Genomic DNA, 15,303 nt, shown 5'->3' with positions numbered 1-15,303 from the left:
GAAATCTTTACTATTATATCAGTGCATTGAAAGGTCATTACAGTGAAGCATAATCCATTGTGGAAATTTTTAAGTTATAAAAATAAAAGGATTGCTATTTATAATTGTTCAAGTAAAAATAAAACGATCAATCGCGGTGTTTTTTTTTTTTTTTTTTTTTTTGTATGTAAAGGACTTTACAAGCCATGGTTGGTTTGCGCAGCTGTCATAATTAATGTGAAAAGGATCTAAATTTAATTCATATAAAAATATTACAATCCGAGTTCAATGTAAACTACAAAAGACAACAACAAACATTAGTCATAACCCATATAATAAATGAGGGGGAAAAAAATGCACAAATCCATACCTGTCCAACAGTACACAGACTAAGCAGTGCTCCCATTTCTCTAGCTTTTCAATTTATTCAAAAAGGTACTTCTATTTTATCTCAGACACAATGGCTACAAAACACTCGAAACCTTCTGTATTTTCTCAAGCCTTCTAGTCCCTTTAATTTCAACGTTGATTTTTCTCAAATGTTACGTTTCACTAAACGTCAATAATATGACAATAACAGAAAACCGCGAGTCCTTGGTCAGGTGGTAATGACGACATTACTTGGGGAGTATATAAAAATTGCGTATACTAATATCAAATACTGCGTACTGTACTTGTAAGATCGCTAAACAACATCATTATTGTTAAAAAGATAATTATAGTTGCAAGTGATCATTAAAAGTATCTCTTAAAGATGCTTTTAATGAGAAGTTTTTTTTTAGGCTAATATACTTTTGTTAACTTTTATATGCAATGCTGAATCACAGACAAAACGACGACGACAACACCAAAAATTGCCACTGAAGATCAAAAATATTTCGGTTTGATTTTCAGTTTTTTTTTTCAATTTGATTTTCAATTTTTTTTTTTTTGTATATTTTGTGTTCCACTCAATTTATAGACAGAAATAAATCCTTAACAATTAATTTTATCAAGGCAAATTATAACAGTCATTTATAACATGACTGTTAATTTTAACAGTCAGTACAACATGACTGTTATAAATGACTGTTATAACATGAAAATAAGATGCATAGAGCAGCAAGGGTAGATAGCAACAGAAGAGAAGAGAATTTTGGGGGGCTTCTTTAACTTCTTTTAATTATAGGGCAATGTGATACATGTTCTGTCTCTCTCTGCGCAGTCAGAGTGACTCATCTACCTTTCTAAATCCCGTGTCATTCAAAGTACAGTACTTAATTGTGAACAAAATTTTTCGTATTTCGATACGGATTAACAGTAAATGGATTAGCGAAGATCTACTGTATATTTTATTTGTCGTTACGCTACTGAATATTGCCGATTTTGGCTGTCTCCATTGCCATTTATGTCCCCTGAAATTACGGGCCCTAGGCACATGCTTAGTTTGCCTAGGGGTAAAAACAAGCTATCTTCGGGTGGGTTCGAATCCGTCAATGATGTGAAAAGACCTGTGGGTTTTTCACTCTGTGGGTAAGATTAGTATAAGTAGTGACAAATGATGCAAGAAGGCAAACTCAATATGCAGTATCAGCCAAAAAAAAAAAAAAAGTCCCATTTAACCTACACATTCCTTCCAATGGTTTCTATAGTTCTTGAGGCGCCTCCGTAGCCAGGTGGGAAGGAGCAGCAGTGCATAGCACACGCTTCTTGATTAGACCGGGGTTCGAGCCCGTCACCACCAAATACGGAGGATGCGGAAAGGTCAGGGAATGACCACCGCATATCCCCGGAGCAATATGGCCTTAGTTGCTAATGCTCCTAAAAAAAAAAAAAAAAAAAAAAACCAACTATAGTTCTTGAATTTATTCAAGCTGTCAGCTTTCACAACAACAGATGGAAATTTCTTCCAGCAATCAACCACCACTTGCCAAAGCAAACTTCAGCACACTTATTCTGCAACCATCGTCTCTAAAATTAGAATTTATGCCTCCTCAAGTGCATAGTGTGAACAATAGGAAAAATCCCATCAGCATTGAATTTGCTCAATCCATTCAAAACCTTAAACACTTCAATCAGATAACTCGCAGTTGTCTAGTCTTCGGGCGCTGCAGTTTGCAGAACTGAAGCTTTTCCTGGTAAGCGTACCCTTTGTTCCTCTCACATATTTTCTTGATTCTGTCTGCACCCATTCTATCAGACCCATGTAACTTAAATGGAGCCTCCAGACCTCTATGCAGTACTCGAGATGTAGCCTGACCACTATCTTATACAATGGGACAATCACTTCCTTATCCCTGCTGGCAAAATTCCTATATATCACAAAACCCAATTAGCTCTCCTGGCAGCCGGGTCTGAACTACTCAGAGTATTTAATATGTGACTGCATAATTAGCCCCAGGTTCTAGTATTAAGGAAGATAGTCAGGCGAGGATAGCAACAATTTTTAGCCCGAAAACTCGGAATTTTCTTCCAGAAAAACAGGAAAAGGCAGACTGACCGAAGACCACAATCGAATTACAGATATAATAAACACCAATGGATAAAATAATTCTTGGTTGGGTCTAATTTGACAGTTTAACAGCTAATACTAATACTTGTTAACAGGAGAGACTGTTTTTACAGGAATGGGATACACTTGATTAGAAGTGGGCACAAGAATCTGTGCTGATGCGATCGAGGCAGTAATAGGTGGATCTGAAAACTGTTAGCTTGGGGAACACAAACTAATAGTTTAACTAGAGCATCAGGCAGAGCCGGAACTAGAGTGGGGTGCACGGGGTTTTTCCCCCTAGGCACAGAATTTTAAGGACGCATTCGACTAGTTATATATTTTAAAATTGCTTCATTTTAGATTTAATTAGAGTCAGACCTCTGTCTAACAAACTTAGACAGAGGTCTGAAATTGTAGTAGGATACTTAATGATTTTGTAATAACTGAAAGCAAAGTGGAGGAGAAATTGTTGCAAAGTAAAGTGTAAAGTGTGTTTAGGGTCAAGCGGCACCAGGGGTTTCCCCCATCTCCGCGTAGTTTACATTGTGGGTGAACCAGTTGACTGGAAAAGCCAGAGATTTAAAAGTGTATGGACTTTGTATATATTTGATGCCTTGTACCGTTGTTCATCTGGTCATTTAGCCGCCAGACCCCTACTGAGGCCCGACGTTGTCCCACTTTAGCCCCGTGGAGGCAGACCAGGTACTCACTAGTATATAGTTCACTCTGGCAGGTCCTGCCACCTAATTTCCTAAGATTTCAGTGGCTAGGACCTTAAAAAAAAAAAAAAAAAAAAAATCGCGTACGCGTCGCGGGGAGCGCTAGAAGTCCAAAATGTTGGGCAAAATTAATTTAGATTGTTGCAGTTAAACATAAGAAAAGCACCTGGGTTGGATGTGATCTACCCAGTTATATTAAAGAAGGCGGAAAAGCAACTAAGCAAACCCTTAGCCATAATTATGGGAGCTTCCTTGGACTCAGGGGAGGTTCACACGGACTGGAGATGTGCAAATATATCCCCAATTCACAAAGGGGGTTCGAAGGGTGACACGAGTAATTACAGACCACTTAGTTTAACTTCAGTTCTGGGTAAAATAATGGAGTCACTGGTTAAAGATGCATTGCAGGATCATCTAGACAAGACTGCAGCAATAATTCAGACACAGCATGGGTTTGTTAAGGGAAAGTCTTGTCTGACAAATCTGATAGGATATTATGATGTGGTTACAAAGGAACTGGATGCAAAAAATAATTTTGATATCATACATTTGGATTTCAGGAAAGGTTGGCAGGGTTGTTATTGACAGTAATGGCAGTGTGCTAGTGCAACAGGATATAGATAATTTGGGCAGATGGGCTAAGAAGTGGCAACTAAAGTTTAACCTTGACAAATGCAAAGTACTGCATATGGGTAGAAGTAACCCCAGAGAAACGTACCAACTGTGTGGTACTAAACTTAAGGTGGTAGAAAATGAAAAAGACCTGGGAGTAATTGTGCAGTCAGATATGAAGTTTTCTGAGCAATGCAGACAGGCTGCCAGGGCAGGTCATGGGGTTTTGTCAATGATATATAGGAATTTTGCTAGCAGGGAGAAGGAGGTGATTGTCCCTCTGTATAAGGTAATTGTCAGGCCACGCCTTGAGTACTGCGTACAGGTCTGGAGGCCTCATTTTAGGAAGGATGTAGATTTACTTGAGCGTGTACAGAGAAGGGCAGCAAGATTGGTGAGGGGAATGAAGGGATCCTCTTACCAAGAGAGGCTTAAGTTCTGCAAATTGCAGTGGCTGGAGACTAGGCACCTGCGCGGTGATTTGATTGAGGTGTATAAGGCCTTGAATGGGTTGAGCACGCTGAATTCTGATGGGATCCTTCCACTTGTTCAGATTAGGAACCTAAGGGGGCATACATTCAAATTAAGAAAAGACAGATCTAGAATAGATGTGCGGAAATTTGCCTTTAGCCAGCGGGTGGTTAATTGCTGGAACAAACTTCCATCTGTCGTTGTGGAAGTTGATAGGTTGAATAAATTTAAGGAGGAACTGGACAGGCATTTGGAGGGAATGGTGTGATTTTTTTTTTTTTTTTTTTGGCTGATGCTGTATAAGCTCATACACTTGCTTTCTTGCATCACATGCCACTACTACTACTATTACTACTACTACTTCTTTATAGCAAATTTTTTTGGATTCCTTTTGGTAATTACTTTTAATATAGTTTATGTAGAACGAAGAAAATTTCCATATTGTTTCCATCCCTGGCCTTTTGGCAATTAGAAAGCGCGAATTAATGGTTAAACGGATTACTGTTCCGCAAGGCTTAAGTTTTGCGAATTACAGTGTCTGGAAACTAGGCACCAGCGAGGTGATCTGGTAGAGGTGTATAAAGCCTTGAATGGTTTGAGCATGCTCAATGCTGATGGGATTCTTCCTCTAGCTCAGAAAAATCACCTGAGAGGGCATAAATTCAAATTGAGGAAAGACAGATGTAGGATAGACGTGCGGAAATTTGCCTTTAGCCAGCGGGTGGTTGGTTGGTGGAACAGACTTCCATCCCTTGTCGTGGAAGTTGATACCCTAAATAAGTTTAAGGCTCAGCTGGACAGGTATTTCGAACGAACAGAGGGGTGAAGTGGAAGTGGTTATTTTTATTTATTTATGTTACGTTATTTATGTTACCATAAGCTTGCTTTCTTGCATCAAATGCCTCTACTAATGCTAATGCTAATGCTAAAGCTAATGTAAGCGGTGCCCGTAAAACGGGTGCAGCTACTTATCCCACATAACGAGCTAGTCGACTGGTTTTTACAGCTAGTCAGAAGTTTAAGGAGGCTTCCCGACACGGATAATATCCTTTGGTCAAACTGTGTTCTTTGTTTATAATTAAAAAAAAAAAAAAATTATTAAAGGATATACTACCTTATCATTATACGGTGCCTGATTCCAGAAATTTTTGTGATTTTCTGAGAGTAGAAAAAATTATAAATTTGGGATTTATGATCACTTACGGAAAAAATATTAGGGAGGTACAGTGTTTTACAAACTTCGAAAATAACAGAAAAACTCCAATTACAAATTTTTAGAAAGCAAGGCCCGTTTTGTGACGTCACAGTTCTGAGCTTTTTGGTATGTTCTTTAAAAAAAAGCAATTTTAACGGAGAACGAAAAATGGAAACTAATTTTAATAATTATTCTGGACGCAATATTATTCTGTGCAAAAAAATAATCTTGCATTAAGAGGTTCAAATGAGATAATTGGGAATTTGAAATATGAAATATTGCTCAATATTATTGCACTTATAAGTCATTATAATAAAGAACTTGAATAACAAATTTCAAATCATCGAGAAGGAACTGTGAATTATTTATCACATAAATTCAAAACGAATTTATATGTTTAATTGGAAATGAAATTCGGGCCAGCATGGCACGAATTTCATTTTCAATTAAACTTACCTTTTTTAAATTTCAAAAATTAAAAAAAGGTACGTACTTCTCTTTGTTAATTGATTGCACACCCGATTTATCACATCAAGAACAAATGTCCCAAATAATTAGATACTGTATGCGCAAATTACAGACGGAAAAAATCAATAGTACTAGTAGTAGTAGTACTAGTGGTGGCATGTGAGCAAGAAAGCAAGTGTATGAGCTTATGCAGCATTAGCCAAAAAAAAAAAAAAAAATCACACCATCATCTAATATCAAGTCATCTAATATCATGTTCCACAGGAGCGGCCCCAGAACAGATCCCTGGGGGCAGCACTTGCGTTGTGTTTGCCAAGAACTCCTCAAGGAGCTGCCCATTCCTAGTTCGTCTTCGATCAGGTATTTGGCTGTACCAGGCCGAGGACCGACAGTTCACTTTTGCATAGAATGTGATTCTCTGCTTTGGGAGTGCGTCAAGCAGAAACTGCTGGTACCTGATGGTGAAAGTGATCTCCTCCCTGGCCAGCAGTACAGCGCAACAGCATAGAGAGGGTCCGTGCATAGTTGGCTTATTCTGGTTACTGTAAAGTTGGAGTTACGGACCACAATGGAGGCCAAGGAGTGTCTTCCTCACACTGTATGATCTTATATACTATTGAATAGCCACGTACTCTTTTGGAGTGGGTGTACGGTCCCTGCAATATAATTATATTAGCATTTTCTTCGTCTGCTTTTGCTCTTAGTTGATCGATCACTGCTTTGACCCCCCTGCGCATTTTGCTGTAATATAATGATCTTGGTGCTATTAAATTTTTTATGGTGCCTCTTCATAATCTATTCTAATTTCGAACAAACTCTTAGCTTTAACATATGTTGGGCACTTGGGGTCCCAGATGGAATGTGTATGCTCCATTTTCAGGGACTTACAATTTGCACAGATCAGTTCTTGTGCTTTATTGGGGCAATCGTTGTGGTCGTCCAAGGGCAGTGACCACAGGCAGAAGATTCCTGGGTGCATATGGGGGAGGTGTGACCGAATCTAGAGCACTTAAAGCATTTTGGCATGGCCACTTACTCCCTAACACGATGGGCTTCCCCCTCTATGTAAAGTTTCATCTGGTTCTTAAGTATCTGCCAGGCCGCTGGGGTCAGTTCCACTGTCCATTTGTTGTTAGTCCCGTTCTTGATTTGTTTGAGTATCTACGCTGCACTAATTTCTATGATTGCTGGTCCTCAACGATATCTTGCAGGTTTCTTGTAAGTAATGATTTCTGTAATTAGTTGGTCAGGTGTTATTTCCTTGTCCACATCAAATATTATGATGGAAGGACTCTTCGTCCTAGGTGGTTCAGCAGAAAGCCCAAGCATAGCTATCTTCGAGTTAGTCATTATTGCCATGCCTTCTCTGGAGTCAGTCTCTATAATAAGTTGAACATTGCGAGTTTTCCTTATGGACTTGATTTTGGTAGCCTTAAGGTCCTCTTTTAATTCTGCCGTCACAGTAGATTTCAGCCCCTCGCTGGTCTGCACTCTGCCTATATCAGTTGGCCTAAGAACCACTAAATTTGATGCCTTAAAGAGGGACTGTTTTCTAGGCTGTGCCCCTTTTGTATTCCTTGTCTTATTCTGGGAGTTCCTCAGTGCATCTGCATGTGAGGGAGTGTGCTGTGGCATTTGTTTGCCCTTCTCATCCATTTAAGCTTCCAGCTTAGCTGTAGCTCTTTCATGCTCTGTATGAGCGTTCATTAAAATCGTTTCCATCTTTGTCCATATCGTTATGATTTCATTGCGCAACTCAGTTGTAATCGTACTATGTGACTTTGCCATGAGCATCTCTAGTTGGTTCTCAGAGTTAACAATTCTGTCAGGACTACTCCTTCTGGAAGTATAAGTTCCAGTGCAGGAGAAGAGTCAGTTTGTTTAGTGGATTCGTCAGTCACTTCTAATGGATCACAGTTGTGATTGTTCTTCTCAGTATTGGCTAGATTGGGGTTATCAGCCTTCTGTGTTTGTCCTTCACTATCAGGCTGCTTTGGTGGTTTTTCAAATTTATTTTTACTAGCTGGACCTTGCCTGGAACTTTCAAATACTTCGGAAGTCTTCCGAAGTCCGAAGTCGACCTTGACTATCATAGGAGGAGTTTTGAGCTGCTTCTCAATCCGGTCCAATTTCTTATCTGATGACTCTAGCGGCATTTCGGATAATTGATCTTCTTCGAATGATCGGGAATATAATGCATCTTTGACGTGGGTTCCGTTGAGGCGACAAAGAGAATATCTTATATTGGTATTCAGTGAATACTTCACCGTATGGCGGCTAGGTGATTCTTTGGGCGGCCACCTACTCTCCAAGTCGCCCAAATGATAACATAATTCTAGAGTTAGGAAAAAAAGCCCTTAGCGACAGTTTAAAATGCTGAGGTCTGCCCAATGCCGCCAACACCACTTCGCGTTCATAGGCCAAAAAGCCAAAGACAGCACTGATCCGGTAGAAAAATTTCCGATCTTTCAAATGGCACCACAATAAACAGAGTCCGTCTATTCCGTGACAAGCAATAAGAAATCGAAGGTAAACATATTCATCATATACAATGTACACAGTATAATATACGTTGGCCACATGGGACAGAAAATAGCGGAAAACGTTCAATTCCATAGAATAAACATCATAGCCAAGTAGAGACAGATATGATAATTGGAATGTAAGGTGTAAGGTGTAAAGTATATTGTTGTCATGCGGCCCCAGGGGTTTCCCCCATCTCCGCATTGCTTTCTTTGTGGGTGTACCAGTTTCCTGGGAATGCCAGAGGTTTAAAAGTGTGTGGGTATTGTACCTGTGTAATGTCGTGTACCGTTGTTCATCTGGTCATTTAGCCGCTGGACCCCTGCTGGGGCCCAGCGTTGCCCCACCTTTGCCCCGTGGAGGCAGACCAGGAAACACCAGTAGACTAAGATTTACTCTGGCAGGTCCTGCCGCTTAATTTCCTGAGATTGCGGCACTGGGCGAAGATTATTTTTCGGCTAGATTAAATTTAGTGTGTAGGGCGCTCGCGTTGTGTATAGATAGAGTGGGGGAGGGGAGGAAGAAGGTTGGAGGGAAAAGGCAGAAGTATGGGGGACACAGAAGAGATTCCCCCAGGTGGTCAGTGAGGCATGCCCATGACTCACCAGAAGGAAAGGTGGGGTATCAGGGGGGGCGAGGCGACTGGTCATCTCGTCCTCCTGCCAGGAAGGGGTATTAAAGGAGAGCCAGGCTAGTGCTTGGCTCAGGCCGCCAAAACAGCTGCTATTCGTCCTTCATTCAGATTTTTTGTCTATCTTCATGGTTGCTTAGTAGTCCATCTTTGGTGTTGTGCGCATTTTGGCTTCTAGCCATTACGTGGCTAATATGCATTCAGGTCCCGTCTTCTTCTGTACAGGGCTTCAGCGAATTTTGAGAAGGCAATATATTCCTGTCTCCCGTCCAGGAGGTGTTGTTCTCTATCTCTGGGCAAAAAAAGTGATCCGAGTGATGAGTTGGCAGCGGAGGCCATCATAAAGCTGGCATTCATGCATGAGGTGGTGCCAGCTCTCCAGCTCTCCACAGCAGCAAGTAGGGTCATCTGTAATGCCCAGGGCTGTAAGTTTAGCCTTAAAGGCACCATGTCCTGTTAGCAGGAAGGTCGCGTGGAGTCCAGGCGTGAACCATGCTGGAGCCATTGGATAGAGTTTTCCAACGTTGGGGAAGAATCGTTTGGTGACTTCTCCCTTTGGGGAATTCTCCCATCTGGTTTGCCAGGTTTGCATGAGATGATTTGCAAGTCTCTTTTTCTCAGTCAAATGATTTGTGGTAGGATCTGCGTCGAAGCCGGCGAAGGTGCAGGCCCTTCCCTTGGAGAGTTCATATAATACTCCACATTTAGCTACTTCGAGGTCTAAAGATAGGGTTCCCGCCAGCACCTGCAGCGCGTGGGTGCTAACTGTTCTGCAGGCCCGGGTTATAGCGAGCAGCATGGCTCTATGGATAGAGTCGAGGATTCTGTGATTTACAGCCATGGTGACTTTGGGGTACCAAGCTCCGGAAGCATAGGTAGCTATCGGCAGGAAGGCGGCTTTGTAAAACAGCTTGAGGGTCTTCTTTTTCAATCCCCAATCCCTTTTTGCGACTCTGGTAACAAGGGCTGTATAGCCCCATATCTTCTTACGGATGTATTTCAAGTGTGCCTGGAAGCAGAGAGTGGGGTCCAGTATTACTCTCAGGTATCTAAGTTCCTTGGACAGTTGTAATGTGATACCATCAATCTTAATCTGTGGGGGTCTCCTGTAATCTAGGGCACCCTTGAGGAGAACGGAGTCCGTTTTGGTTGCAGAGATCCTAAGGAAGTTGATATTGGTCCACTCTTGTAGGATTTTAAGGGCATGATTTGCCTTTCTTTCCAGCTGGATTCTGCTGTTTCCCTCTATCATCAGGATGAGGTCGTCTGCAAAGGCTTGTGAAGACGCCTCTCCAATATCGGTATTTAGGAATTCATCCAAAACGATGTTCCATAACGTAGGTCCTAAAACGGAGCCTTGTGGACAGCCTCTGTTGATTTTTCTGGTGAGTATTTTACATGGAGCATTCACCATGATGAGTCTACTGGAGAGGTAGCTTTGGATTATCGATAGAGGTTGCCTGGCATCCCACTCCCCCGGAGCCGGGCCAGGACGCTCGGCCACCAAAGGGTGTCAAACGCCCCAGCAAAGTCGATAGAGATAGCCAGGAAATATTTGTTTTCTGTGGCAGCTGCACGTGCAAGGACGTTCTTCAGGGCATGTACAGTCGACGTTCTCGGTCTAAAGCCGTACTGGTTTGGGGACATTAGGTTTGCCTGTAGGGAGTGAGCCTGTATTCTGGTTAACAGGAGTCGTTCCAAGAGTGTACTGCAGATTGTTAGTAGGGCTATTGGTCTGTAGGAAGTTGGTTGGTCTGCTGGTTTTGTCGGGTTTTTAATTATGAGTTTAATATTTGCTTTTTTCCAGTCCTTCGGATAGGTTCCAGTTTGGAGACATAGATTGAAGAGGTTCAGTAGCATGTCAGGGGCTATCTCCACCACCTTCCTGATGATTTCCGGCTCCAAGAGGTCCGGACCCGGACATTTCTTACTTTTAATAAGGTGCGCAGCCGCTTGTAGTTCCTCTATTGTGAAATCCGGTTCCCTGTCTTCTGTTCGGTAGTCGTCATTCTCTGTGCACATCTTGATTTGTTGGGGTGTCTGTGGGTCTACATGAGGGTGGAAGGTTGCGTCCAAAATATTGTTAACAGATGCCTCCCAAGAATTGGTAGCATCTCCCTGTGGTGTTATGGTGGTTGAAATTGCCTCTACCCTGGGAAGTTTATTAGTGGTTACTTTGTAGACCACCCCCCAGGGGTCAGTGTTGCCAGTGTTGCGACCAGATTTTCCCACGAGAGATGTTTACCTCTGCGTATGAGCGAGGTGTACTGGTTTCTGGCCTCTTTGTAGATTTCCCGTAGTGCATCCATTTCGGGGGCAGGCCAGGAGCGTCTGGCTCTCTGGAATGCTTTTCGTTTGTCCCGGACTTCTCTTCGGAGCCTCTGGAGCTCCGGACTCCACCATGGTACAGCACCTGAGGCAGATTTTCTTCGTTTTATGGCAGCATTCGCTGCTTTAGTAATGATCGCTGTGACTATTTTTTGGAGTTGGTCAGGGTCTTGGATTGTTTGAATTGCAGCTTGCTGTGTATCTTTTTCTGCTATTAGGGTGTCTCTGAATTGGTTCCAGTTTGCAGTGTTCAGCGCATATCTCTGCAGCATTTTTCTCTGAGGATATTGTCTCTGATGGTCTCTGTTGAGTTGGAAGGTCAGAACCCTGTGGTCGGACGTTGTCCAGGCATCCTGAACCGTCCAGTCTGTTATATTGCCAGCAATGTTTCTAGTGGCTAGGGAGACATCGATGGTTGATTCCCATCGTAGGTTGCAGTAAGTCGGTAGTTGATTAGGTTGGTTTAGCACTGTTATCGTTGATGTTGCTAGGAATTCCTCCAGGCGCTGCCCATTCCTTGTCCCCTGCCTGTCCGGGGTATGGCTGTACCAAGCTGGTGACCTGCAGTTCAAGTCCGCTCCTATTATTAGTTTCTGGTCAGGGAGGATATTTGTTACATGTTCTAGGTACCTTGTAGCCATCGTTATGTCCTCTCCAGGACGGCAATAAAGGGCTACGACGTAGAAGGCTCCCAGTGCTGAGATAAGATGCGCACAGACTGCCCAGGCCGTGCAGAGGTGAGTGATCCTGGTAACTGTTATATCTGGGTTTCTGACCACAATAGCGGCCGAGGGGATTTCATTTTCAGGTTGTATGATCTTGTATTGTAGGGGGTATCCCCTTACTTGATTGGCGGCTGCGTATGGTTCTTGGAGTATGATGATATCTATATTTTCGTCGTCGGCTTTCATCCTGACCTGGTCGGCCACTGCCCTGGTTCTATGAGCGTTTAGCTGGAAGAATTTGATTACTTTAGTGTTGAATTGTTTATGGTGTGGTGCCATAATCTGTTCTGGATTGGGTCAAGCTCTTGTATTTTTGGTATATGGGACACACGCTGTCTCTGAGGGAATGGGAGGCATCCATTTTCTTACTTTTGCAGTTTGCACAAACGGCGTCTGTGCTCTTATTTGGGCAGTCGGTGAAGTTGTGGCCCTTGCCAGCGCAGTGGCCGCAGGTTCGCACAGCCTGGGAGCATGTGTGCGATGTGTGTCCGAACTTGCAGCAGTTGTAGCATTTGATGATAGCCACATGTTCGCGGAATCGGTGGCAACTCCAATATATATAAACTCTAGTCTGATTTATAAGTATTTGCCAAGCCAGCGGGCTCAGTTCTACAGACCAGTTGACTGTGCTCGAGGACTTGGTCTTGATGGTGTGCTTGGGTATCACATGATCATTTAGATTTTGATCTGGCAAATGTTTGGACAGATTTCTATCAAACAATTCTCTTGCGACCTCCTCGGGTTTGATATCCTTATCAAGGTCGTATATAAGGATGGAGGGCCCCTTCCTTCTTGGGGGTTCCGCTCTGAGTCCCAGGGTTGCTATCTTGGGGTTGGCTATTATTTCGTTTATTTCCTCTGTGGTCTCTGTTTCGATGACTACACCTGGATTCCTTGTCTTTCGTACCGATTTTATTTTCGTGGTCCTTAGGTCATCGGAGATTTTATTAATTATTGCCTGCTTAATGCCTTCACTAGAATGTTTGTCCACTTTATTAAAGGGTCTCAACACTACAATGTTAGGTCGCCGAGTGGTGGATTTCTCCTTGGCTTGTATTGCCACCCAACCAATGTTGGGTGGCTGTGTGGTCACACTGAGCCGGTATCCTCAGCGCATCTGCATAGGAGGGAGTACGCTGTGGCATATTTTTTGCTCCTCCTTCCTTATAAGCCTGCAGTTTAGCTGTGGCTATTTCAGATTCTAAGTATGTTTGGAATAAAACGGACTCCATTTTATTCCATAAAGTAGCAATTTGGCTTCTGAGACCTGCTGAGATTCTGTTGCTCTGGTCCCTAAATAGGTATTCTAGGGCTGTCTTGAGAGTGCGTACTTGATCCAAGGGGGATCCCTCTGGGAGTGCAGGGTCCAGGGGGGAATCCTTCGACTTGGTTTCAACTTGTTTTCCTGGTTGTAGGGAGCCAGGATCATCATGAGCGTCCTTTGATTGGCTCTGGCTTCTAGTTGCTCTGTCCAAATTAGAGACATTAGCATTAGCATTAGCATTAGTAGAGGCATTTGATGCAAGAAAGCAAGCTTATGCAGCATGAGCCAAAAAAAAAAAAAAAAAAAACCACTTCCACTTCACCCCTCTGTTCGTTCAGAATACCTGTCCAGCTGAGCCTTAAACATATTTAGGCTATCAACCTCCACCGCAAGGGATGGAAGTCTGTTCCACCAACCAACCACGCGCTGGCTAAAGGCAAATTTCCGCACGTCTATCCTACATCTGTCTTTCCTCAATTTGAATTTATGCCCTCTCAGGTGATTTTTCTGAGCTAGAGGAAGAATCCCATCAGCATTCAGCATGCTTAAACCATTCAAGGCTTTATACACCTCTATCAGATCACCTCGCTGGTGCCTAGTCTCCAGACACTGTAATTTGCAAAACTTAAGCCTTTCTTCGTAAGAGCACCCCTTTGTTCCATTCACTAATCTTGTTGCCCTTCTCTGTACTCGTTCCAGCAGCTCTACATCCTTCTTGAAATGAGGCCTCCAGACCTGTATACAGTACTCTAGGTGTGGCCTGACCATCGCCTTATACAATGGAATAATCACCTCCTTATCCCTGCTGGAAAAATTCCTGTATATCATTGACAATACTCAATGAGCTACTCTTGCAGCCCGTCTGCACTGCTCAGAGAACTTCATATCTGCCTGCACAACCACCCCCAAGTCCCTTTCATTCTCTACCACTGTCAGTCTTGTACCACAGAGTTGATACGTTGCTCTGGGGTTGCTGTTTCCCATGTGTAGTACTTTACATTTGTCAATGTTAAACTTCATTTGCCACCTCTCAGCCCATCTGCTCAACCTTTCCAGATCCTGTTGCAGCAGCATAGTGTCAGTAGTGTCCTTGACAACCCTGCCAACCTTTGTATCGTCTGCAAACTTGGACATTAAGCCCGATATACCATCATCAATATCATTTATAAATACAGAAAACAATAATGGACCCAACACTGAGCCCTAAGGGACTCCACTAATAACATCAGTGTCCATTGATTACCACTCTCTGTCTTCTCCCCCTCAACCACCCCTTTATCCATAGCAGCAATTTGCCTCCAATGTCACACTGCTCCAATTTGTGTAGCAGTCTTCCATGTGCAACAGTATCAAAAGCCTTTCTAAGATCCAAGTATATAATATCAAAGTTATTCCCTGCATCCAGTTCTTTTGTGACTGCATCATAGTATCCGATCAAGTTGGTCAGGCAAGACTTCCCCTTAACAAAACCATGCTGTGTCTGAGCTATAACTGAAGTCTTGTCTAAATGATCCTGCAGTGCTTCTTTAACCAGTGCCTCCATTAATTTTCCTGGAACAGAAGTTAAGCTCACAGGTCTATAATTACTTGTGTCAGCCTTTGATCCTCCTTTGTGAATTGGGGTCACATTTGCACATTTCCAGTCTATGGGTACCTCCCCTGAGTCCAAGGAAGCTCTCATAATTATGGCTAAGGGTTTGCTTACTTCCTTTGCTGCCTCCTTTAATATAACTGGATAGATCCCATCCACCCCGGGTGCCTTTCTTGTGTTTATCTTCAACAGTTTCTCCTCCACTTTACTCCCAGTTATTTCAAGATTCTGTAGCTTACTGCTAGAGTTGAATACACGTCTGGCATTCCCCTCGCTGAATAACTCCTCATGTGTGAATGTCGATGCAAAATATTCATTTAGTTT

At 42.7% G+C, this 15,303-nt stretch overlaps 1 protein-coding gene across 2 annotated transcripts in view; it reads right to left on the bottom strand.

The window, feature by feature from the left end:
* The window catches only part of Serinc (serine incorporator TMS1), a 144,163-nt gene extending 143,536 nt beyond the window's left edge, over window positions 1-627 (bottom strand). The window contains exon 1 of one of the 2 annotated variants that reach the window (XM_090388955.1): window positions 350-627. In XM_090388955.1, the coding sequence (XP_090245081.1) occupies window positions 350-385 (36 nt within the window). In that variant the 5' untranslated portion in view covers window positions 386-627. The remainder of the gene's footprint in view (window positions 1-349) is intronic. The other variant, XM_090388954.1, reaches the window with a different exon arrangement.
* Between the last annotated feature and the right edge of the window lie 14,676 nt (window positions 628-15,303).

This window comes from Mastigoproctus giganteus, chromosome 14, assembly GCF_048544385.1.
Source record: "Mastigoproctus giganteus isolate SK-2022 chromosome 14, ASM4854438v1, whole genome shotgun sequence".
Classification (NCBI taxonomy): Eukaryota; Metazoa; Arthropoda; class Arachnida; order Uropygi; family Thelyphonidae; genus Mastigoproctus; species Mastigoproctus giganteus.
Note: the sequence above shows the minus strand (reverse complement) of the source record. Positions and strands in the feature narration are given on the sequence as shown.